The 25,485-nt window shown below is 45.5% G+C and overlaps 1 protein-coding gene across 1 annotated transcript; it reads right to left on the bottom strand.

The window, feature by feature from the left end:
• Positions 1 to 2,373: 2,373 nt before the first annotated feature.
• LOC144730368 (sterol regulatory element-binding protein 1-like) lies at positions 2,374 to 25,218 on the bottom strand. The gene is made up of 8 exons (XM_078611140.1): positions 24,838 to 25,218; positions 14,429 to 14,683; positions 13,096 to 13,308; positions 11,583 to 11,761; positions 9,308 to 9,445; positions 8,088 to 8,462; positions 7,221 to 7,335; positions 2,374 to 5,382 (listed from the first exon to the last, which is right to left on the bottom strand). Exons 1-8 carry the CDS (start codon positions 24,851 to 24,853, stop codon positions 5,057 to 5,059), a joined length of 1,617 nt encoding a protein of 538 aa, XP_078467266.1. The 5' UTR covers positions 24,854 to 25,218; the 3' UTR covers positions 2,374 to 5,056.
• Between the last annotated feature and the right edge of the window lie 267 nt (positions 25,219 to 25,485).

Genomic DNA, 25,485 nt, shown 5'->3' on the forward strand with positions numbered 1-25,485 from the left:
CCGACCCTCCCGGTCGAACTGGTTTCCAATGCTCAGGGTCCTTTCTTTTATGCCGAAAAATCTCTTTGGACCCTGCCCACAAGGCGGGGTTTCTTTTGATTTACTGTGTCAGGATCTGTCCGTAGGTAGGTGTGTCCATGTGTGTGTCCGTACGTCCGTATGTCCTTGTGTGCCTCACCCACGGTATTTCCGTTGTCATATTCCCTCCATAAAATCCACGAGCAAACAATCAGGTGTTACAAATTGCCTCGAGGTCGTCTCTCTGTCTGGGTGCGATATTATCTCTTGTTGGCCTTCTTCATGAACCAAAACACAGACGTTACAAATCGTCTCATAGGCATCTTTGTCCGTGTTGCACCACCTGGAGGGAGGGGCACACTCCCTCCGACCCTCACTGACGCACAAAGAAATGGGTAAAAGTTTTAACATTTGTCCCTTACCATTTCACAGTTATGATTCTGTATGTAACCTAAGGTCTGTCATTTCCCATCGTGGTGCTTGACTCAAGTGGAGGTGTTTCCCCGAGCGTATACACACTCCTATCCCGCGCTGCGGGGATACAAAGACGGCCGGGATCTCCCTTTCTCTCCGACCCTGGGTTTAACATCGCTCTTTTATTATGTATTTTATATTCGACCTGGTGGTGATTCATCCCGTTATGCTTCGGGTCGAGTTGTATATAAAGTATTAAAGTATGGAAATAACATTTCATATCAATAACTTTAGCCTACCCTGTTGTTAAATTCCGACTTTAACGTGACTTTAATAGCAATACAGAATAATTGAGCTTTTTGACTTAACTAGGCGAACACAAACTTCTGGTGACCCCCGCAGCCTCGCTGTTCAGCTGAGCCTGCATCCTTGAGAGAGGCACAACACCCTTATTCTCGTCTCACTGTGGTCATCCAACCTTCTGCTCTGGGAGTGTGATTAATTTCAGGACAAAGGCCCCCTCACGTTCAGACGTGCAGGGTTGTTTAAATCAGCTCCCTCCCCTGTGTACACAGCCTTGAGCTGACCCACTTATTTAATAATTTAATTCTTTGGCCTTTTTGGGTTTATCCTTGCTCCCTCAGCTGCAGGAGAACAAGGCGTATTTCTCCTCCCTGTGTGCACGTGTTCCAATTAGCTCGGAATCCCTAAACACACAATCAGTGATGATTCCTGGCTTTCTGTGGTTGTGATTTAGACAAAGGCGCCTCTGCTTCCTTTCATTGCCTTCGAGTTGACACTGCCCCATTATTCGCCCATGTGCTGAGGTCATAGATGGTTGGGCTTTTTGCCTTAACTATGTCTGGCTGACTCTCCCACTGTCTCTGCCGCCTGCACGGGTGACGTGTGCCCGTTTATCAGGCCTTATCTTTCCTTGAAGCAAGGTTGCAATTCTGCCATCCTAGCCCTCCTCCCGTTCATTACTTAACAACACCTGGTGTTTTGCAGTTTGCTGCGCTTTGGTGTGTTTTCATTCATTATATATCAATGATGGAAGAAGGCTAGGATACAACAGCTGTGTTTGCACGCCACGTGTCCACAATATATTTTCATTTGAGTCGGCCTTATTAGAATCGCTGATATTAAAGAAACGTATGAATTCTTCTTGGTTCTTTCGGTAAAGTCACGTAGAAGGGAAATAATAAAAAGTAAACGTAATAAAATACAAATAACTTTATTATTTTATTATTTCCCTTCTACGTGACTTTGCCGAAAGAACCAAGAAGATGAATCCCTGCAGTCACGAAAGCTTTAAATCGAAACGTATGAATTATTTTTTACTTTCAATAGTGCTGTTTATTGCTGGCCACTTGGTGTTGTGCGCCTTTGGGGGGGGTGGGAGGGGACCTTGCTCCGGAGCTGTGATAGATATATATTTAAAAAAAACGACAATTGTTTGGTTTACATCGAGAAATGCTTTATATGTAATTCAAAAACTCATCCAGCAACGCTGCTGGACGAGGCTTCTGGTAAAAACAGCGACGATGGCCCAAAATTGATGCCAAGCACTTTTGTGAACGCGTTCATGTACGTGGGTACAAATCCAAGTGTGTACATCCATGGTTTATGGGTCTCACGTAATGCTGGCTTAATAATATTACATTAAAAAAACAACTCACACAGCACAAGTATATTCACACGAATTGTTATGGCTCAATGTTTTAAACAGAATGCATTCGTAAACTAAAACTTGCTTCCTACAACCTGCACAATAATTATGTTTTGTGGCAGTACACAATTGACTTCAGCTTGCATTTGTGTTACAATCATCAATAAATACATTATTCAGATGTGAGAATCAACATGTCATACACAATTCATTTTGTAAGGGAGGCCTAGGTTATGTTACACATGGGCATTTTTATACACGTTTTCAATTCATTTATGGGAAATATAAGCATGCGCGACTGTGTGCCATGTGTCGGCAAACGATATAGGACATCCTACAACAGATTGCACGTGGGATTCGAGTCCTGCTTTTGAGATTTCTTTGCAGAAAGGGAACCAACGTTTTCGAGCAGATTTTAGTTAATTTTGTTTTGTTGAACCAGGTGATAACTCGAAAGACGATGATACATCTCAACTGCAAGTGATCTGAGACTTCAATATTATTTGTTTTAACTGCAACGTGGATACTAGGGTGTCCAAGTTATGGGAAATAGAAAAATGTGCCACTGTGTGTCACGTGTTGCCAAACGATGGGGGGCATCCTACAACAGATTGCAGTTGGGATTCGAGTACTGCGGTGGATTTAGGTGACCCTTTTCAGATTTTTTCGGTAAAGTCACGTAGGTTAAAAAGAGAAAACAAATCAATTAAATCACGACGTTTCGAAGACTGGTGGTACCGTCACAGCAACAATCACTGTATCAAGTGACGAGACCTGAAGACGGAGGCTTGTGTTGCCTTCGAAACGTCGTGATTTAATTTATTCGTTTTCTCTTTTTAACCTACGTGACTTTACCGAAAAAACCAAAGAGTATGGATCCTTGCAGTCACGAAAGCTTAAAATCTAGAACTTTTCAGATTTCTTTCCAGAAAGAAAACCCAGCGGACTTTATTTTGATTTCGTTGATCCAGGCGAGAACTCGAAAGACGATGATAGTCGCTCTTGCAAGTGATCTGAGTCTTCAGAATGATTATTTATTTTTACACCTGCGACGTGGGCATGAAAGGGGGTGCCACCCAAAAGCAAGTGGGAAAGGCGCCCTTGAATTGTGGTGTAAACGTCAACCGCCGCGGATCCCATGCTCCTCGGTTCGTATTTGCACGTCCCTCGTGATCCCCTCCTCCCTTCCTCTCCGCTGCGTCCGTGCCCAACTACGCTCTGGCGTATTGACCCTCACGCATTTCTCAACTCTGTTGAGCAAACCGGTAAGTGCTGAGGGGTTGACTCGAAACTTCGCAGTGGCTTCAGTTTAACAGGCAAACGAATACGACGAAGAGACACGACATTGAATGTAACAAACCTCGATTTTTTTTGGGCAGTGCCCTGGTCACTTCTTTGCCGCGCAATACCCGAGCTGAAGTAGCTGTGTGTACGTGATTGCTCCAGGATGCTAATCGATACTGTGTCTGCTGCTTACAAGTGGATTTTAATTGTGGCAGTACTTCACACATTGTTACCTTTGTAGTTTCAAAACATATGTGACGCCCCGATATGCACTTAATTATCGCAAACATTCAAAGAAGAATTGTCGTAGCCTGAATTCCTTTCTGATGTGTTTTGAATTGCCTTCGTCGGGCGAAACGTCGGACAACCGCGACACCGATCCGAACACAGAGCGGATCGCTACTCAGGGCAAGTAGCAAGTTGCCTTGTGTAGTTTCTCCCACAAGAAGGTGATGGTATTCGTCACATTTTGCATCTCCATACCCAAGAATGAGAGCTAACGTCCGGGTGTACCTCTATGAAAATCATCTTTGAAAAATCACAGCACAAACAGTTCTTAAAAAAAAATATATATATTCATTGAAAATATTCTTGGTTCTTTCGGTAAAGTCACGTAGATAGAAAATAAAAATAAAAAATAATAAAATTAAATTAAAATGTATAATAGTTTATCAAAACCCACTTTACAAAAAGGAGGGAATTAAAGTTGGTGATAGAGGGCCTATGGGGCGAGGCCCAGCTTGATTATGTTGGGTTGGCGTAATCCATGTTCCACTGATATTCTGAAAGAAAACTGATAAATTGGAAGCTAATGGTAAAAATATCCCTTTTTTTTCTGGTAATATAACAGCAGAACCAGATTTTTCACCGATTCGAATTGGGCCTGTGATCACCTGCTGTACTTACAGCCACCTAGCACGTGTGCTATCAGCGCAAAAATGCAAGTGCAAAATAATTATGATTTAAAAACAGAGTACACTTTCAACTGTGGGTCACCATAAGCTGCCTAAAGCCAAACTAAAGCATTTGAGATTAGTCAAAATTCTGTTCAAATGCCCAACGTCCTGCCCTGTGTTTTCGGGTTGTAGCGTGTGACATTCAGCACGACGTCCGACGTTTCGCTTCGCCTGCTGAGGAAGCTCCCAGTACGTCGGGGAGGGAAACACTGGGTACAACTCGACAACGGGGCCACACAACACAACTGTGAAAAACCTACTCAGCATCTTCTTGGTTCTTTCGGTAAAGTCACGTAGAAGGGAAATAATAAAATAATAAAAATAAAACATAATAAAATTATTCTGAATGACATTCAGACGCTGTCTCCCCGACAGACCTGGTCTTCACCTGAGGACGGCTGCTTGCGTTGTGGCCGAAACGTCGTGAGAATTATTTTATTATGTTTTATTATTATTATTTTATTATTTCCCTTCTACATGACTTTACCGAAAGAACCAAGAAGATGAATCCCTGCAGTCACGAAAGCTTTAAATCGAAACCTACTCAGCAGTAACATTCTCAAAGCATCTAAAAAGCTTAACTTTTTCTATGTCCACATTCTTGGCACGTTCACATATCACAGTACTGTAGCACCTGTTTCCCCTTATTACGACGTAAATGTTTATTTTCTGGTATATATATTTTATTTTGACAAAGCGTAAAAGGGGATGACCATCAGCTCTGCGGCGCTTGCAGGCACGGGTCGAGCAGGAACTGGAACGTGTCCAGGCTGCGGAGGCTGTCGGCGTCGTCGCTGTCGCTGGCAAACGGGCTGCCGAGCGACGGGTACGGGAAGCCCGAAAAGTGGCTGCTGCTGTCGCCGCCGCCGTCGTCGCCGCCGGCGCCGCGGCCCGCGAGCTCCTCGGCCTCGCCGTCCGAGAACGCCGGCGAGCAGTCGACGGAGTGCAGCCGCCCCGTCGCGCGCCGCCGCTCGTCCGCCAGAGAGCCGCTGCCTCCTCCTGCTCCTCCTCCTCCGCGCAGGATCGGCCTGCGGCTTGACACTGCCAGCACGGGTGGGGACGACGGGGTCAGAGGTCACAAATCGTAATATCGGAGTCTTTAGTTCGACCGGAGGCATCCGGGATGAGCCGTGGAGCTCTTCCGTCACAGATGTCCAGCAGCAGCAGGATGAAGAGGAGGGATGGCGGGAATAGAGCGAAGGGGGGACATAGGTGCAGTTGCGAGAGAGTCAACTTAATTTATTTCAGCCAGGTCTGTCCACATCCAGTGTACTTCAGTGGCTCTGACGGTGGCTATTAGTAACAGCCACCCCAGACTACGTGAAGAGCGCGTGTGGAACCTCAAGTAATTGTCTTTCCCTCACCTCCGATGAGCACGGTTGCAGTCGCGTAACTAGCATGGGGGCAGGGGGTGCCTTGCCCCCCCCTCCCGCCTTGACAACCACAATAAGATATGTGTTCAATAGTGTAAAATAACACAAATGTACGTTATGATGTGATTAGGCAAAAGGAGCTGCAATGTATAGCCGAGGTGCGACTGTACGAGACATATAAAATATTGGGGCCCCACCTGACCACTTGCCGCACCCCTTGAGCTGATAATGTAGTTACGTCATTGCATGGTTAGCTAAGTACAGTGCGAAAGAAGTTCAACATACATACCGTACATATGTGCCCAAGCGTTCCCATAGTGTGCAATCGCACAACGGGAATATTTTTCACGTTGCTATGGAATTCCATATTACTGAAGATACTGCACTCTCCTTCCCAATTTCGGTCATTAGTAAATGTATGCCACTGTATTTTACGATGTGACCCATATTTAAAAAGTCACTTTTGATATTTCGATTGAGTTTGTTTTTGGTATGCAGCCAGTGCAGACAGTCCGGGCGCTAGATATGCGAGTGCATGTTGACAATTTTGACTTAATCACGTTTCTTCTTGCGATAATTATGCAACTTGGAGTCTGCCTTCTTTAGGCAAATATAACTCTCTGTTAATCCTGATAAAATACTAGCAGGGCTTTTAATTTCTCACTCGATATTTTCCACAGCGCTACTGGGTTGGCGTAAGAGGAGGAATTATTGGCGTAAGGCACTACCACTAGAGTACAAGGTATGCCTTATTCAGCATAATCCTGTATTATTGCACCCTATGTTCCTATAAATCTGAGTAATACTTTAAAAAATAGGGCGAGATGGACGTGACGTGCCGAAACAATTTCCGAAGAGGTGTTCCAGAATGTTCTGGCAGAAATGTAACTCTTTAAGTTTATGTGAATGTATAAGCACAAGTGTATTTGTACCATGTATTGCATAGGCTGCTGCAGGGGCTATGTTAAACTAGACCGGTAGCAAATAAAATGAACTGGTAAAGTAAATTATTCAAAGTTGAACGCATGAAATGTAATGAAATGGAAAAAAAAACTGCACAATGTTGAAATAGCTATGAGATTAGGAATACACGTTAAATAAGTAATATATTTTAAAAAACTCTTACAATTGTATGCAATTGCTGTTAACAGATTCCATATGAACTCGGACTCCGGATGGAACAATCTCACGTTTAACAAATAAATGAATAAGTTAATATTGACAGGTTGCTCGTGATGCCCTCCCCTCTGCGTCTATGCGTACACTCTGGACTCTGTGTGCGTCGACTGTCATGGATTTCCCAACTCCGTGGGCTGCCTCACCGTCCTTCAACAGCACATCGAGGGGCCAGAGAGATGAGAGTGGGTAATCAAAAATTGGAGACTGCACTTTACATCCTGGGGCCTCATAAGTTTAAAAAAATATTTCTTCATACTTTTTTTAAATGTTAACATGCACAGTCACGCATCTACCAACTCGCATTTTTGTCTGATTTGACGAACTCACGTTTCTCCTGCATGCTCCTCTTCAGCGCCGTGTTCTCCTGCTTCAGCCTCTTGTTCACCTGCTGCAGGAACTTGATGTAGTCAATCGCCTTCCTCAGCACCGCCGACTTGTTCAGCTGCGACGCAGTCGGGGGGGAAACAAATGCGCTCAGCGCGAATCGATCCCGGGCGTCACTCGCTCTCGCGTTTGCCACCGCGCTCGCCTACAGGTGGCCTCAAATATGAAGACGCTCGTCAATAACACCGCAGCCTTTAATGTAAACAGCGTGCACGAGAGTTGACGTTTCAGGCAGTGGCACGTCTTTAACCGTTTCCCGTTCCGATGACTTACGCGGACGTACGTGTACGTCATCGGAACGGAATCGGAAGTATAAGGCCATGCGGGAGGGCGCGTGGCACAGTTTGGCGCCAGCTAACGTAGAGTGCGGTCGTGTCGCTATGGGTGTCTGCGATTCAGTACAATGTCTTTATAAACAGCGGCGCTACGCCTCTATATAAAATGAACGCTGAGGCAGGCGCTTACGCGTTCCGAGGTTCGGTGGTGAACGAGACACCCACCCTCAAAGTGGTACTTTGTGGGTGGTACTCGAAAAAGAGCTTCATAGCTTATCGGATTTCTCCGGAATAAAGAATCTGGTTCTGAAAAACGCTGAGCGGGTTATAGCTGACGATTCGCTCCACGTGTTAGGAGAGACTTCAGGAGCTGCTGTGTTAAATTCGGAATGAACATTTACGCCAGATAAACATTGTGGGACTGACATCACTGTGCTCTACACGGCGGTTCACCGGAGACGAGCCACCGACGTCTCGGTGTTCGTTACAGCAGCAGGAAATCACTTAAAACTCGTTGCTGTTGAACCTCGTGTACCTTATTGTGTGGGCCCACGAGCATGGAGCGCATTTCTCCGATGCGGTCGTTAATGGAGCAGCGGTAGCGGCGCTCGATGGCGTTGTGCGAGGAGCGTCGCGATCGGCACGGCACGGGGTTCCCGGTCCCTGCCGACGACGGCGAAGACGAAGGCTCGGCCGCCCCGGCGGTGCCGGCGACGGTGGCGGCGACGGTCGCGGCGACGGTGGCGACCGTGGCGATGGCGGCGGGCTGCTGCTGCTGCTGCGGCGGCGGCAGTGGCGGCGGTGTGGCCGCGGTGCGTGCGGGGCCCGCGCTGTCGGCCAGCGTCGGGCTGTGCTGCAGCGACAGCTTGTTGTCCGTGTCCAGCACAAATATCGTGCCACTGCTGACCACCTGTGGGGGGTGGGGGTGGGGGGTAGAGAATTGTGGCAGTGGTCACATGGCACCGCATGCAAGACGTGGGTAGCAGTCTGGCCTTGCTGCTGTCTGTGAGCACACCTCTGTGTGCGCACGCACGTTGAATTTCTTTCGCGCCGTACTTAGCCGACCGTGCCAATCGGAGGTGCGGAATAGTGGGGATTGTTAAATCCGAGGATGGTTGTGGACGTCTGTGAAAAAGATCTGCATAGTTCGTCGGATTTCTCCAGGATTAATACAAATCCTGGTTCTGGAAAACGCCGATTTGCCCCACGTGTTGGGAGCGATTTCGGGAGCTGCTGTGTTAATTCGGATAAACCTTCATGCCAGATAAACGTTGTTTATGACCTTTAAATATCTCGTTTGTGAGTGGTGTAATATTCCTTTAGAGTCCCAGTACTCTTTGCAAAAATGACGTTTCTGTCTTTGTTTTCTTGTTGCTGCTGTGCTCACACACCACGGATCTCCCTTGTAAAAAAGCCGGGTAACTGGCTAAACATAAAATACACATGACCTTATTTGTATATGCATTCCCATCCACCAGCCACTTAATCCAACCACCGTTATAGCCGTAAGATTCGAAATATGAATTTAGATATTCCTACGGGAACTTTCCCCTATATAAAAATGTATGAAAAATAAGATTAGGTTTTACCCTTTCTGGCATGTTTTGCCACAAGTAAGTGTGGTTAATGCAGACTTGATGCCTTGAAAAAGGTATCCATTTGGTGTTTTATTGCCAGGAAGGGGTAAAAATCTATTCTTATTTTTGTCATAAATTTAGATATTCCTGGCTTACGTGGCCGGGCACACTCACTAACCTGGAGTGGCTGACGCTGTACGGGGCTTGCGGGCAGAGGGGAGGCCTTAACGGCGCCCACCAGGCTGCCCGCCGCGTCTCCCGGCATCGCCGTCAGGAGGAACGATTCTCCCTTGAGCAGCTGAGGTTGCACCAGCACCTTCGGTCATGAGAAAGCAAGGATGTAGAAACAATAATGGGCACACCACCCATCCCAACTTGGTCAACAGATATATTCACGTGCGTTCAATGTGAGTCGCATTGATATCTTAGTTGCAGAGAGAGAGAGGCGTGGAGAGAGATTTTAGGGTAGTAAAATGCCTTTTGTTTAGGCCTGGTGCTGACAGAAGTGATCTCATCAGCCACCGTCTGGTCGAAGTACGGCCAGGGGCTGTCCTCTGGGGGCCCCTGCAACTCGACTTTGCAGCGCAACAGGCGAACCACGTGTGGCCATGTGCTTTGGCTGAGGTAAATGTCCACGCGATAAGCCACTTTGTTGAGCTATCATTTGTGGCGGTCAGTTCGCTTCTAAAAAATAAGCTCATAGCTCAGCGGGCTTTACCTGGTAAAATAAAATAGTGACATTGTATTTGTATATTTTTGTGAGTGATTTGCTGCCGCTGTCCTATGCTTTGCACTCCTATCGTGCCCTTGTATTGTTTTTCTGTTGCCATGTTCTGACTCGCCCCGACTGGACGTCTGTGAAAAAGAGCTTTATAGCTCATTGGATTCCTCCGGTGTACATAAATGTTCTGATCCTGAGCACCAGGACATGAAAGCCTTTTCCCCCACGTAAACCTTGTAGCCCAACCTGCCATACTTGTGCTGCCACTTCATTGTTCTTATACACTTGGGTTGCACATCAGACAGAGAGTGGCCCTTCTTAAGTGTTAATGACAGCAGGAGCTGGGGGGTTCTAACTGGGTAACAACATTGAGCTTAAACCACTCTACGCTGCTTGTTTATAAAGGGGCATTGATCGTAACAAATAACAAATAGTGGTTCTCAAGATCATATTAAGGTCGCACTCCTGACACATAAAGTGATTTGCACAAATGAACCACAATATCTTGCCGATCTCGTCAAGGAGCATAAACCACGATCACACGAACCGCGTTGCATCCTCGCAATAGCAGCGGCTTTTGGTTGATAGCCATCGAACAAAGACGGTGGCCACCGCATCGCGCGGCGTTTTCAGAGGCGTTTTTGTGGCCGTCTGGAACGCCTTTTCCAAATTAGGAAGTCAATTGGAGCTGTGCACTTTTTAAATAATCTCGACTGAAAACGAATTTCTTTAGAACTGCTTTTTGTGTTTAGTTGGTTGTCCTTCCCCCGCACCTCCGATTAGCACGGTTGGCTACGTACGGTGCTAAAGAAGTTCAACGTACACACATCTACTCGGTGAGGGCAGCCCCGTGGCGTCGATGGCTGGAGGGGGGCTGAGCACCCCCTGCCCAAGGCGCGAGCCTCCCCCCTTCTACTTTAGTCGTCAAGTAAAAAACTTTTTATGCAAAAAAAACAAATGGGTGAAATGAATTGATGGACGCCAAAGCCTTTTATATTATTTACTTATTTTACAAGCCACGGCGTGCTGAGCACAGGCCCAATATGTCACGTGGGCAGCAACGAACAGCACCATTGATGTAATAGATGAAGAGTGTAACACGTTTCTTGACTTGAGAAAGGGTTATCATCATTATTATTGTTGTTGTTGTAAGATCTTGGGGAGATAAAGAGAAAATGGGAGAGAATGGGAAAGTGGAGGAGCGGGAAGTGAAAAATCAGACGTGTGTATGTACAGCATGTTGAACTTCTTTCGCACCGTACGTAACCAACCGTGCTAATCGGAGGTGCCGGGTGGGAATGCTCAAAAACTACTAACACAAAAAGCAAGTTCTAAAGTGGGGAGTGAACTCGGCGCGGATTCACACAGAGAGAGAGAGAGGATGAACGGGGGGGGGGAGGATGAACGGGGGGGGGAGAGCAAGAGCCGTACGCACGACAGGGAATATCAGATCGCATCGTTACTTATTCCAATTGGCATTTTACATCCAAGTAAGATTAATTGGGTCGCGGCCACCAACTTTTGCAAATCCCCCTCCTCCAACCTTCTCCCCTCCCCTATTAAACAAAAAATGTGGCACATTCAACAATAACAGCGTGGCCTTCATAGAAAAAAAAATCCAATCGGCGACGTTTCGGGCAATGGCCCATTTTATTCGTCGCACATTCACTCGCAATAGTGGCTCCCTTCAAGCGAGATGGCGCTGCGGGGTCGTGCGAGGGGCCCTCCGTACCGGCAAGTGCTGTCCCGTGGAGATGAAGGACTGCCCGGGCGCCAGCTGCGTGGTGGTGGCTGTGGCGGTGGCGGATGAGGAGGAGGAACGCAGCAGCTGCTGGGCAGGCAGGGCCTGCAGAGGCCGGTAACCTCGTGCGGGAAAGGCCTGCAGCAGGGGCTCGTAGCCTTGTGGGCCACCTGCGTCCCACCATGCGTTTCAAGCACATCTTTAATGAAACATTTTTATACAACAAATATTATTGCTAGAAGGTTTACGTCTTTGTCAACCAAACGCTACGGTTGTAATGACAATTATACACGTTTAAGTCTATTGCAATGTAATTACTATTGTGCGTTTGTGTGCTTACAAGACGTATGAACACTCTCGCATGAGGTCTGAGCAATAGGTAAATAATAATGGCGTTTTTTCAGCCCTGATCTCTTAGCTAGGAAGAAGAGGTTCACCCACCATGGCACCTGAGTGCACTGCTCAGACATTGACAATCCCAGAGAATAAATGAATGCCATTAAATGTAACTCCCCTCCCCATTACTCCCTGGCGGGGACATGGGGGTCAACTTTAAACCACTCGTCCTGTCGCTGCCTGTAAAGCGCCACACTTGGCTCACTTTCAGATGGTGGCTCACTCACGTTTGCAGAATATATGCTCAAGAATATAAGCCGTCATCTCTTGATGTACATAGCGCATGCTGGGACTTTCTTTTGTCTGTTTTTTCTGTATCAAACACCTTTCAGCTGATATCATCTGGTTTCAGGTCTGTACACACACACACACACGTTTTTTTGCGTCTGATGGACTTTCCAATTATCTACAAAAAAAGCAATTTAATTAGAAAAATGGGGAATTGACTGGGCAGGCGATTGCCAAAAACGAAATTGTCTGTGGCATTGTGGGAGCAGCAGGGTGGCGGGCACGGTGCTGTCATGTGTGCCTCGTAGCAAGAATGACCTCGGTTCGATTCCTGACTCGGGCGCCTTTCTGCGTGGAAGTTATCTGTTCTCCCCCTTGTCCTGTATGGATATTCTCCGGGTTCTCCTGTTATCTCACATGGCTTAAGCAATACCACAATCGGTGTTGCCCAAATATGCCAATTGCAGGACCCTCCTGAAAAAAGTCTCCATACTGAGTAAATATGTTTATTTTATTCTTCTTCTTCTTGGTTCCTTCGGTAAAGTCACGTAGAAGGGAAATAATAAAATAATAAAAATAAAACAATAAAATAATTCTCCCGACGTTTCGGCCAAAATGCAAGCAGCCGTCCTCAGATGAAGACCAGGTCTGTCGGGGAGACACCGTCTGAATGAAACACCACCACGCTTAGAGCGTATATTTAAGCTGGGTTGGAAGGGGGGAAGGGCGCCTTGACAAAATAATTTGCATATCAAGAGGAATATTATTATTTTATTATTTCCCTTCTACGTGACTTTACTGAAAGAACCAAGAAGATGAATCCCTGCAGTCACGAAAGCTTTAAATCGAAATTTATTATTGTTATTATAATAGAACTTACGGTTGTAGGTGTGCTGTGGGTCAGTTCTGGGCAGCAGGGTCCCACCCTTGGTAGCTTTGGTCAGCGGTTGGCAGACGCTGAGTGGCTTGCAGGCCTGCGCTGCCGTGGGCTTGGGTCTGATGGGCAGCGACGGGGCGCTGGGGAACGAGTCGCTGGGCCGTGCCGCACACCCCGGGGACTCGCTCGTTGGCGCGGCCAGGCCAGTGGGAAGAGCTGTGGGGAAAGATCGTGAGTGAACGCGTGAATGGCCTTGCGGTAAAAAAATGTATGTCGCGGCTCCGAATAATTAACATCTTCAGCTCGTGTTCATCATGGCAGCGGCGTTAAATACAGCCACGTAATATTACACAGCGCCTGGTGGCTCAGCGGTTGAGCGAGCGGCTCACGAAAGGAAGGTTGAGAGCTCAAATTCATGGTTGGGGGTTGACTCTGCCCATCATCACTCTCGGGTGAATAAAATAGCTAGCACTTTGTGGGGTAGTCAACAACAGTGGTTTTCCTGTGGGTAAACTCGCCCCCGTCGTACAAATGTGGAGTTTGTACCACTGGCTCAGGGCTGTAAACAGATGAGCACTGGATCAACTCGCCCCTGCCATAGAAATGTGGAGTTTGTACCACTGGCTCAGGACTGCCAACAAGAGATGCACACTGTCTCAATGGGCAGCAAAAAATCTTGAGTTTATTTTGAATACCACACGCCTTATGGTGTGAATTAATTTAAAATTTATTTATTTATTACGTAATGTTAAGAATCGTTTCAAATCATTCAAAAACCCTCCAGCGAGATTGAACTGTGAACATATTGTCAGTGTTTGTCTCGGCTGTTTTCTCTCTCTATCCTTATCGGAGAGGGATGTGATTCATGCAAACAATGACAATGCAATGCTGATTATTAATCGGCCTATCTTTGCAATGGCTCCTCTGCTTCTTCCCTTGACTGCAATGGGGAAGGACCATTGCTCAATCAGCATCGATTATATATAAAAAAGTGTTGTCCCCTTGAGGGCAGTGTTATTGACGAATGTGTTCAGTTGTTTGTTGTTGCTATTTGCACTTCTTCAAAGTATCTAAAATGTATATTTGTAATCATCACTAAAATATAAACACAATAGTGCTCTTCTGCTCAAGTGAGCGTTGAGGCGGAGCTCACCTGTGCACATCACTGAACCACCAGTGGAAATGACAAATTCTTCTGACATTTGTGAGTCTCTGCATACGACGACCGCTCTTGACTTCCCTACAAAGTGTCAACTATTTGCTAATAAATCCGCACACTTTTGTAGCATTCGAAATGTGCGCATTTGCGCAATCGTCGAGCTGCCGAGAAACGCACGTGCGGTCGCAGCGGAGGTCCCGGGCCGAGCCGAGGGCGTGCTGTCCAGCAGAGCGGCCAGCGATGTTGGGTAGTAACTGCTGCTGCTGCTGCTCATGGTGGTGGTGGTGGACGGAGGCGCAGGGATCAGGGAGGCCGTGTCCATGGCGCACGGCTGTGAGAACGAAGATGCCAGGTCGGGGGTCCCCTCGTCCATGGGGGGCTGGAAGAGCTCCAGGAAGTCGTCTGAGTGGTTGCCGATGTACTGCAGCATGTCTGTAAGGACACAATACGAGGTTCACTTTTGAGTTGTGCAATGCAGTGTGGATTTGTCCTTGATCAATCCACTTCGGGATCCCTCACGGTTCTGTAACAATCAACCCTGGCACCTGCCCATGAGATGATTTAAGCGCTCAACATATATTCATACAAACTCGTACATGTCAACCCATACGGTTTACCCGTATTCTTGTAGAGGGAAATTGAGTAAAAACTATTTTTGACAATTTGTGTTTCTCCCTTGTGATGGTACTTTGTAGGATGAACGTTGAGATATATCAGGGCACGGGGTGACCAATAAGGTCTGAATTGGTCTGTAATAAGGTAGGAGCACTGATGAGGGGTTGACAGGTAGGCGTCCTCCACGGTGTGTTTCCTCCTATGGCTGCCACTCCACAATCAGTCTTGATATCTGTCCATCACCCCTCACGACATGTCTTGCACAAGCCCACTTACATTCCTTAACAGTCAGGATGGTGTATTTATCCTGCGTATGACCTCTAAACCACGCGTCTTCTCTCTCGGTGTTATTCTAGGCTTGCTTTTCTCCACGCCTATTTGCACACTTTTTTTCAGGTCATTGCTTATTTTTATTCCGTTAAATGTCGGTGTTTCTGATCCGTATCTCGTAGCGTTCGTATGACAGCAGCCATTTCCTCTATATATGTGGTACTCATTTTATCAACACGAGAGGGATGATGGGCTGATTCAATGTACAGCCATGACATGGCCTAGCAATAGCACCTTCAGCACTTGTTTAAAAAGCTTCGCAGTTGTAATCCGGTAGGCCGCCCTGGTTATTACTGCAGGTTTATTAACCATAAAATATGTGCCATATGCTCAAAGTGGGCCATAAAGATCCCCTGAAGTCATTTGAAATTCGTAGGCCAGTGTGGGCCTGCAATATGGTCCGAATTTATCAAATTCGAAAATTACCCACAAAACTACACAATTGTGATTACACATCACAATCATTGCCCGCGGCTGTCAGACTGATGCCAGATTGCAGGCCAGGTAGGGGTGACTTTTCAAATGTTTGATATTAGAAGTGCTGTAAGTCACTTATCACGTATAAAACTCTTATCTGAGACGCTACAGTGTAAAGGGCACGCATTATTAGTAAAGTTATATTGTTACATCGGCCTTTGCAATGTGAATTGAGTAGGTAGGCCGAACATGTTCTAAATGTGTTTTTATTCTACAAGAATATCTATGCATTATTGCTGTTCCTGTGAACTTTAGTCACTGATTCCTCCACCCATGTTGAGGACTCGGTCTTGCAGACACTGACTGTTTCATCTCATCCACCAAACTGTGTTCAACCACCACACTGCACCACCATATAACGACTCACTCACTTATCCACGCATTTACTCGTTCAGTCAGTCACGGACTCACCCTACCGCTTATATATATAAAAAATAATTTAATCTTTCTACTGGAATGTGCAATTGCCTCCCGTTGTACTTATAACCTTTGCTCAATTAAATAAATGTGTGTCCGTAACACTTATTTATGACAAACTTTAAGAGCGATCTTTGTTCCTGGCCATGTGGGGTGTGAGCTTTTGGGCCTGTAATCAGCGACTAGGGTTTGTCTTGTCTAATTCAGTTGATATTTTATCAGATTATCGAAAATATTGCACAAAATCACATGTTGCTACGATATAATAATATTAATTTCATGAAAGTATACGAATACAATCTACTAATAAATTCTGTACCGGGGTTGAAGGCCCATGACATGGAGTCTAATTGCTTTTTTGGCCCTTTCTGCTGAAATAAATAAAACATGTCTCTCTACCTTTAGACTTGTGATTCTAAAACAAACACAACGTACAAACCACGTAAAAAAAAATCCTCCCTGCTCGTTTATGAGCATAACAGTCACTTTGGTTGGTAAAGAAATCTTCCCTGCTCGTTTATGAGCATAACAGTCACTTTGGTTGGTAAAAAAAATCCTCCCTGCTCGTTTATGAGCATAACAGTCACTTTGGTTGGTAAAGAAATCTTCCCTGCTCGTTTATGAGCATAACAGTCACTTTGGTTGGTAAAAAAATCCTCCCTGCTCGTTTATGAGCATAACAGTCACTTTGGTTGGTAAAGAAATCTTCCCTGCTCGTTTATGAGCATAACAGTCACTTTGGTTGGTAAAAAAATCCTCCCTGCTCGTTTATGAGCATAACAGTCACTTTGGTTGGTAAAGAAATCTTCCCTGCTCGTTTATGAGCATAACAGTCACTTTGGTTGGTAAAAAAAATCCTCCCTGCTCGTTTATGAGCATAACAGTCACTTTGGTTGGTAAAGAAATCTTCCCTGCTCGTTTATGAGCATAACAGTCACTTTGGTTGGTAAAAAAATCCTTCCTGCTCGTTTATGAGCATAACAGTCACTTTGGTTGGTAAAAAAATCCTCCCTGCTCGTTTATGAGCATAACAGTCACTTTGGTTGGTAAAAAAAATCCTCCCTGCTCGTTTATGAGCATAACAATCACTTTGGTTGGTAAAACAATCCTCCCTGCTCGTTTATGAGCATAATAGTCACTTTGGTTGGTAAAAATTAAATTTTTATTGGTGCAATCATGTCGATTATATTCAGGCAACTAAGGCCAAACAAAATGTGTCGAGCCAAAGCATTTGTTAACAAAAATATTCTCGGGAGGTATCTTATCTCCTTCTTCGGAAAAGATATATATAAAAGCGACGGGCTGCAATTGTATTTTTAAAAATATGTTGTGAGCCATTCCACAACTTTGGAGTAGCACAGTGGAGCCCGATGTCTCGATACAATAGATCCATCGCTGTTTGGAATCCTACACAGCGATTCCGCGCCACTTGTTACGAACGTGATGCATAAGACGGACACGCTGCGGATAAAGAAAGCCAAAAATTAATTTTTCTTCCAAAAAGGGTTTTGTGGATTTCATGAATCCAGAATTAATTATCGTGGCGACCCGAGCCGACGCTGTTTCCAGCGAGAGCTGCAATAGCGCACCAACAGCTTAAAGACATTTTTGTTCCACGCGTTCCACATCGAATTAAAAGCCCTCGCCACAATGCGCATGTATTGTTTGATACATGCGCATCGCAATCCGCTGGGATGAGCAGAGTTGGTGCGTCTAAGGTTACGCGCTGGAATGCCACTGCGGGGAGGACATGCGAGTTCACCACGCGCCAATCATTAATCGGAGCGTCGGAGAGGGGGCAGGCTGCCAATGTGTTTCACACAGCCGTATCGGGGCACCGAGTCGGCAACGCCTGAGTTCGCGTCCTGATGCTGGTCGGTTGGCCACGCTTCCAGAGTTCGTGTCTAGTCACTTTTCTAATCTCGTAGCTTTCCGTTAAAAAAAAAACTTTTTAAAAAGAACATTTATAAATGTGAAGTGCAATTCACCATACTTGTTCAAATGTTTATGAAACTATTGTTAGGTTTAGTCTAGATTTGCTACATTTTAAATGTTTTAAAGTATAGATATTCTGTGCACTTTAGCAGACTTGATGTAACCCGGATCACCCTTGCAAAGAGAGGCGATGGTTAATGCGTCTCGCTGGGTCGAGGGTTTCATTTGCTGGTTAATTGAGGATTCTAAAACACGGAGCCAACAAACCTTCGGTCCTGGGTTAAAGTCGTGAACCTAACAAAAAAAGACTGTAAATGGCAATACGTAAAAAAGTTGCATAGTACACAGCATGCAATTATACAGAGATACTGCACGTTTATTGAAGGCTTGGAGCGGTGGCATAGTGGTTAGCACACTGCGTTACAATTCAACTGACACCAGTGAAAAATGTGCGTCCAAATCAATCCTGAGGCCGCTCTACACACAACCCGCTTCGACCAGTGCGGTGAAGTATGGTGAAACAACCACAGTGCCTAGGGAGGGGACTCCACCCAGCAGTGGGTTGACAAAAAGCTGTTCGATACATTCCAAGTTTTTTGTCACTATCAAAGTATGGAAAATAACAATAGGCTGTAACCTTTGGGCGAACAGCACAAAGGCAATGCAATGTACTTGCGCTGTTTACGTTTTGGCGTTGCTCTCTGGACTGACAATGGTGGCGAGACGAGGCCATGAAGACGACGAGGCCATGAAGAAGGCCGCTGTCTCTGGTGTAGGCCAATCAGTTAAAAAAACAATGCAATTTATTATCAGAGCATGTTTGTTTGCATGTTCACCACCAGTGCGTGTGGTTAATGCAGAAATGATTGCTTGCAAAAGGTTCAATCTATTTGGCGTTTGAACATCTTAACACCTGTACTCGTTGGTTCTTTCGTTAAAGTCACATAGTTAGAAATAACATAAAACAAAAACAAACTTTACCGAAAGAACCAAAGAGTGTGGATTCCTGCAGTCACAAAAGCTTCAAATCAAGATCTTAACACGCGCTTTATTGCCAGAACGGGTAAAACCTAGTCTTAGTTTTCCCATACATTCCAAGTGTATTGAGCATTATTGGGAAGGCGTCTACAGTGGCAGAGTTTTTACAGAAGAGACGACACGAGCGGCAGACAAGTTTGATTTCGGGAGAAGCCACGGCGTGTCAATGCCTGCAAGGTGCCATGGCGGCCATAGGCGTTGTAAGGTCAGGGCATGAGCTGACAGTCTTGTTGGAGGATATTTGGCTTCTTCTTTTTAACAGTGGCTGCTGATCTGTATGGGGAGGGGGGGGAGATTGGTTGGCTACCTCGGGATTAGCACGGTTGGCTACGTACGGTGCGAAAGAAGTTCAGCATACATTGGGGATGGGCGCCCCACCTAAACATTATCTTTGAACATGTAATTTATTTTTCATTGAAACAATTACAAATAAAGTTTTGAATGTGTATTAAAAAAAAATCCTGAATAAGTAATTTACTTCTTTATTTGGACAATGCTTAAATCGATTAGAATCGATTTAAAAATAAATAATTCGTTCAGTCGACTCAGGTGCGGGATCCCACTGAGAGGGAATTTCTCATTGGCCGATGAGGAGAGGGGCGGAGCTTCAGCGTCGGGTTCAACTCCATAGCCAATCAGAAGCCGCCCCTTGGAGGAGGAGGAGGAGCATCTTTCCAGATGGTGCAGGTGATGAACAGTTGGTATATAATTAATGTGCTTAATTGTTTCCAATGTTAATTGCTTCTCGTGTTAAAATACTTAATAGTAGCCTCCCCCGCCGAAACGTTGCACCACTGCAGTCGCCACTGGCTGCTTGTCATTATAATTGTAGAGAAATACTTCGATACCTAAAATGACACGGTTGTACCAATATACCAAAATAACAATCAACTTGGGCATGCCATTGGCTTCACGCTGCATTTAGTGCGTGCCAAATGCGGTCACTTTTTTAAATCGAGAAAGCGAAACAATGCCACAACCTGATTCACACTCGATGTTTCTGTGAGATCGATCGCGTGCATGAAATGTGTGCGCTAAACCCTCCACCACCCGACCCAGGTGTGATGAAACGAACGTGTCCCGATGTTTTAACAACTTGCTTCGGCAGCGCCACAAGTGTTGTGTTGGAGTGCGATCCAACACCGTGTCAACCCGTACGGTTTAACCCCGTATTCTTGTACAGGGAAATTTAGTTTTTAGGTCCATAGGGCGTACAGCCGTTTCAATGCGGGCAATAAAAAATATTGTCTATTTGTTTGTGTTTCTCTATTGTGATGGGACTTTGTAGGATGAACGTTGAGATTTATAAGGACACGGGATGACCAATAATGTCTGAATTGGTCTGTAATAAGGTAGGGGCACTGATAAGGGCTTGACAGGCGTGCGATCTCATCACAAAATTCAACAGTTGGGTACGACGTTTCGCTGGTAATTGCAACCAGCATCGTCAGGTACAATACTTGCCAGGGCAACTGATTACGTCACTGATGATTGTTCTCCCACACGCCGATTGGTGCTGCTGTCAGCAGTGATACGTCATGCACGTTTGTTCATCACGTGACAACTTTGACTCATAGTGTCTGTGTCGCACGCGGCGATCTGAGCCAACAATATATTCGAATATTGGATTCGAAAGCCTGCCTGTGAAAGGCAACACTTTTAGACAAACTTTAGACTTGCTTTCTCCAAACTACCTATTTTGGGAGAAACAACTCATGAGCTGACTTTAAAATATATATCATTCCAGAGAAGCCAGCATGTGACTCGGCTCAACTTCACCTAAAACTAAAAACGTTTTACTTTACCACGTAAGGCCCACCACTGAGATATTTGGCTCTTTTTCAAAAGCGACTTGGCCACAAATGATAGCTCATCGAAGTGGCGTATCGTGTGCAAATGTATAGCAACCAAATACCTGTAATTGTATAGAGAGTAGTACTGTAATACTATTAATTTCCCACACTTTTGTCAATCCACTGCTGGATGAATGTCTCTCCATGCTGTGAAAGTTGCGCGGGTTGTTTCACCATACTTCACCATGCAGGTCAGTAGGGGCGGATGACGGGGGGTAGAGTGAGTGGGAGGTCCAGGACCGGTTTGAGCATCGCTGGCTACTGACGTTAGCAGTGACCAGCAGAAATCCAACCCAGGTCACCAGGGTTCACAATCGCTGGGCCACCGCTCCCCCTAATATCTCGGTAATAAACTGGAAATAAGTAATTGGAGTTGCATAACCGCCACGTTTGTCGTACAGCGTTCACCGGTAATCGTGGTCACCAGGGGTAATTGCTCTGTGGCAGCGCTCTGCACTAAAAGCCAGCAACAACTGACGACACGAATGTCGGTCATAATTTTACTTGGCATCGTAAACCAATTTAACTACAAGGACTTGGGCTGATAAGCCGTCTCTATCTCACGCTGTCAGCTATTTCTTGTACTTTAGACTCTAATGAGAACACTGAGTTTTTTTTACATGTCATACTACTTAAGGCTAGAAGCCAGGGAGGGCCCATGTTTATTGGTGGTCTTATTCTCCAGCCTTGTCGTTGGGTCCATCTATGTAGCACGTGACAAATATTAACTTCTGTGTTTTTTTTTTTCCCAGGAGTTTTCTTTTCCTGCATATAATGATTAGTACACTGGACTTCCAAGTTGATTACATTTCCCCATCTCTGTATACTTAGCAATATAAATGGATACACAACAGTTAGTCAATCAGCAGGTTGCGTGTGGTGGAGTAAAATGTACGTACTCAACCCCTTTCCAAGACGTCTGGCCAGCAAGGAAGAGTAGGCCAAATGCTCTTTAGAGAGGCTCTCTCGAGCTTACACTCATGGAGGCCCTTCCACCAGCAACGGAGTGAGAAAGCAATTGCAGGGCTGCGTATTTATACCTTTTAGGCTCTTGGCAATTTTAATTGTACTTTCAGCATCGATGTGCAAAGCATATTTTAAATTGTCATCACTGTTTACCATGCACATCATTGTCCAATTCTCATGAAGTGACATTCAAGACATTTGCTTTCATACACAGTCCTTCGCAGCTTATATAACATCACCTATACACTCTTATTTTCATATGTGCAGATCAGCGAGTGATTCAATAATGGTAATAATGATTCGACAAAGAATGCGCTAGCGTGTCGAAACATATCTGCATACACTATGGGAACCTCATTTGCCAGTAAAAATATGATAATTGGTTCTTTACCCTTCTATCTGGCGTCATCTGGTCCAACCCATATGAGACTAGGCTATAAGGAAAGCTGTCTCGGGTGTGGATCAATCAACTTTAAGGACAGTGCACATTATCAGAGTTATGTTCTTTTGTTTGCATTATGACTGCAGGTATTGCGGTCTATGCAAACATGACTCCTTGTAAAAAGGTGTCAGTTTTGTTGCCAGATAGAAGGGTAAAGAACCAATTATCATATCTGCATAGTTGCGAGGTAACAGGTGAATTTTTAGGTCGCGTTTGACTCTAGAGAGGGAAGGCGAGAGAGAGATGTCTTTGTCCTGCATTCTTTACGCAGCGACTTCTAAGGAATGGATGCATGCTCGCCCTGCGCCAGTCTGAAACATAATCCCCTTTTTTGCTGGCCGCTTAACAATTACGAGAAAGGTGGCAATCCGAGTTATTGTTATTTGTGTGCTGCTATCGGTAAACTTTCTGAAATTGACAAACTAATTCCACTTGAAAACAACGACCATTCTCGGCTTTAATGAAACGAGAGTTTTTACCCAAGGTAAGCATGCAAAAGGTCACTACGGGTCTTGACACGAATGGCTGTGTTTGTTGAAACGGCCAAAGGGTTAGACCCCCCTCCCCCGAGCCTCCCAGCTTGATTTAGTTTAAAACACACATTTCAATTCAATTTAAGTTCCATAAAGTACTTTCACTGAAGAGGCATTGTAACCTTTTGACAATATCATTATGAGAGCCTGCAGATAAAACCTCCCCCACCAAACCACCAATTTGCATTAGTACGCATTAGCCATGTTCACCCGAGGCACTTTTGTGTCAGCACACATTGCAAGTGTTGTGGGAAAAGTGCCAACTTCGCATTGACATCACCAAGCACGGCTACTTGCTGTGGCCACGGTGGAAATGCCATCCCTTACAACTAAAGTTATTATCCAAGCCTGAAGGTCATTGTGGAGTGGTGGCGGTGGTGGTTAACACACGATGCTGTGACCCTGGTGACCGGAGTATGATTCCCAGCCACAGCTAAACTCGACGATGAGAGACACCTGAACCGGTCCTGGGCCCCTCTTGCCTGTGCTGACACTGATCGGCATGCGTGAAATATGGTCAGACAATCACCATGACCGACACAGCATGGGGCGACTTTCATCCAGCAGTGGAGTTACAAAAGGCCTGAAAGTTAATTGAGTCTGTGGTTGGCTCTGTTTAAATGCTTTTTCTAGTAATTAATTTATGTAAATAGTACAAATTTCATTCTTAACACGGTTATAAAATGGGGTGCAGATGCTTGAGTAATCTTGGGAGTTATTGTTATTAATTGGTGTCCTCTATGACACCAAGCGATGAACTCGGAAATATTTGTGATATCTCTTGCAATTAAATTAAACCAAAGTTTCACGGGGGATTGTTGTTGTTACAGTCTAATCACGGCTGGCTGTAGGATTTGCAACGTGCTCCTGCAGACATTCTCACTGTGAGTGAGTTACCCTCACAGAGACTCAAAATTTTCACGATTTAGGGACAGAATTCTGCTCAATAGACGCTTCCTTTCTTGTTTTCGCTCTCTCACTTATGTTGATTTTTATGTTTTCCTGACTCGTTTCTACACAATTTCTTTTGGCCTTAATTTCTCACGTGATTTTTTCCCGAACGCTGCTAGGCTGGCTTTGGGGAGTAGGGATTATCGGCATAAGGCACAATGTCCTGCCTATCCATAATAATCCTATTTTGTACAGTATGTTCCTAAAATCCTATGAACTGCTTCATACAAATCAGATACAATTATTCACAAATCATTCCCGCAGTGTTCCGGACCCAGTCAAGCACTGTCCAGTGGCCTAGATGTCGCATTGATGTGGACATTTGAGTTCGAACTGCCATGGCCATGCATCTGACCTGCAACAGGGAAGGCTGCGTGGGCCCGTCAGCCGGCACGATCTCCGGCTGAGCCATCTCGCGTAAAGTCGATGGTGTGAGGGCTTTGCAGCTGCCAGGTATTTCCGTCGACTACTGAAGCCTACCACCATGTTCTCAAGTGGACATTAAAGACGCCCCACGGTGTCGTTTGCGTCAGGGCTCAAATCCCAACCATGTTTTAGATGAAAAAACACCAAGCATTGTCATACTATTAAACAGCATATACATGCATAGATTGTTATCTAAAATTCTAAGCAATAATTCCTATCTAAATCAACTAACGCGGGTCACATTTGCAATTTAAAAAAATGCATAGTGTACTCACCGGATTAGATAAGGCATTGATATCGTATAATGTGTATGCACTATTAATGAATAATATTAAACACCATATACATGCAAATATTATTAATAATTACATTAACAAATCCTATGCAAATCAATCCAGGTCTCATTTTCAATTTTCAAAAAATGCATATTGCACTCAGCGGTTCAGACAATGCATCGATATCGTACAACGTGCATGCCCCATTAATGAGAAATACCTCTAATACAAATTCAAATATATACTAAGAAGTTTTTAGTTATTACAGTTTTATGTTAAATGCGCATCTAAAAAAAACATCTAACTTCTATCGAAACTGTTTCCTTACCATCCAGGTTGTCCATGACGCGTGGAGGATTTCTGACGGCAACTCGAGAAATGGAACGACGGCTCGCAGGCTGGCGGCGGTGGCGAACGCTTCTGAAGTTTAAACCCCCGTCACGCGCACATATACACTCACACACTCACTCTCGCGCGCTCCAGAGGCGCGCGGTGCGACCCTCTAGCAATCAAGATCGTATATCGTTTGGGAGCAATTGCAACAAACAATAAAAGGAGTCCTGCTCAGGGGGACTGGGCGGAGCGAGTATCAGCGAGCCTCGGTATCGATGAGGTGACTCGCCGCCGGCCAATGACTGCGGGGCCAAGCGCGGCCGGCCCTTATCGTTTTGTTCGGATGGCACCTCGCCAATTTGATGTGCAGTTTGAAGGTTTCTAATCACTGATTGGAAGCAGTGTGCGTTTGTGTGTGTGGGCACTGGGAGGGTCGTGGTGGGGGCGGGGGGGGGTAGGGTTATATGTGTGGGAGGAGGTGGGTTGGGGGGTGGTGTAACAGGAGCGAGGTTACTGACGGACATGTGTCAGACAACAAAGTTCACGTTGTCCCTCTCTTTGCCCCTGCCCGTTACGTCGCAGCGACGAGTGGAGTTTCCATGGGCGGCGAGGGTGGTGGGGGGTGGGGGGGTGGAGAGGGAAA

The sequence above is a fragment of the Lampetra planeri genome, chromosome 35, assembly GCF_965212315.1.
Source record: "Lampetra planeri chromosome 35, kcLamPlan1.2.h2, whole genome shotgun sequence".
Classification (NCBI taxonomy): Eukaryota; Metazoa; Chordata; class Hyperoartia; order Petromyzontiformes; family Petromyzontidae; genus Lampetra; species Lampetra planeri.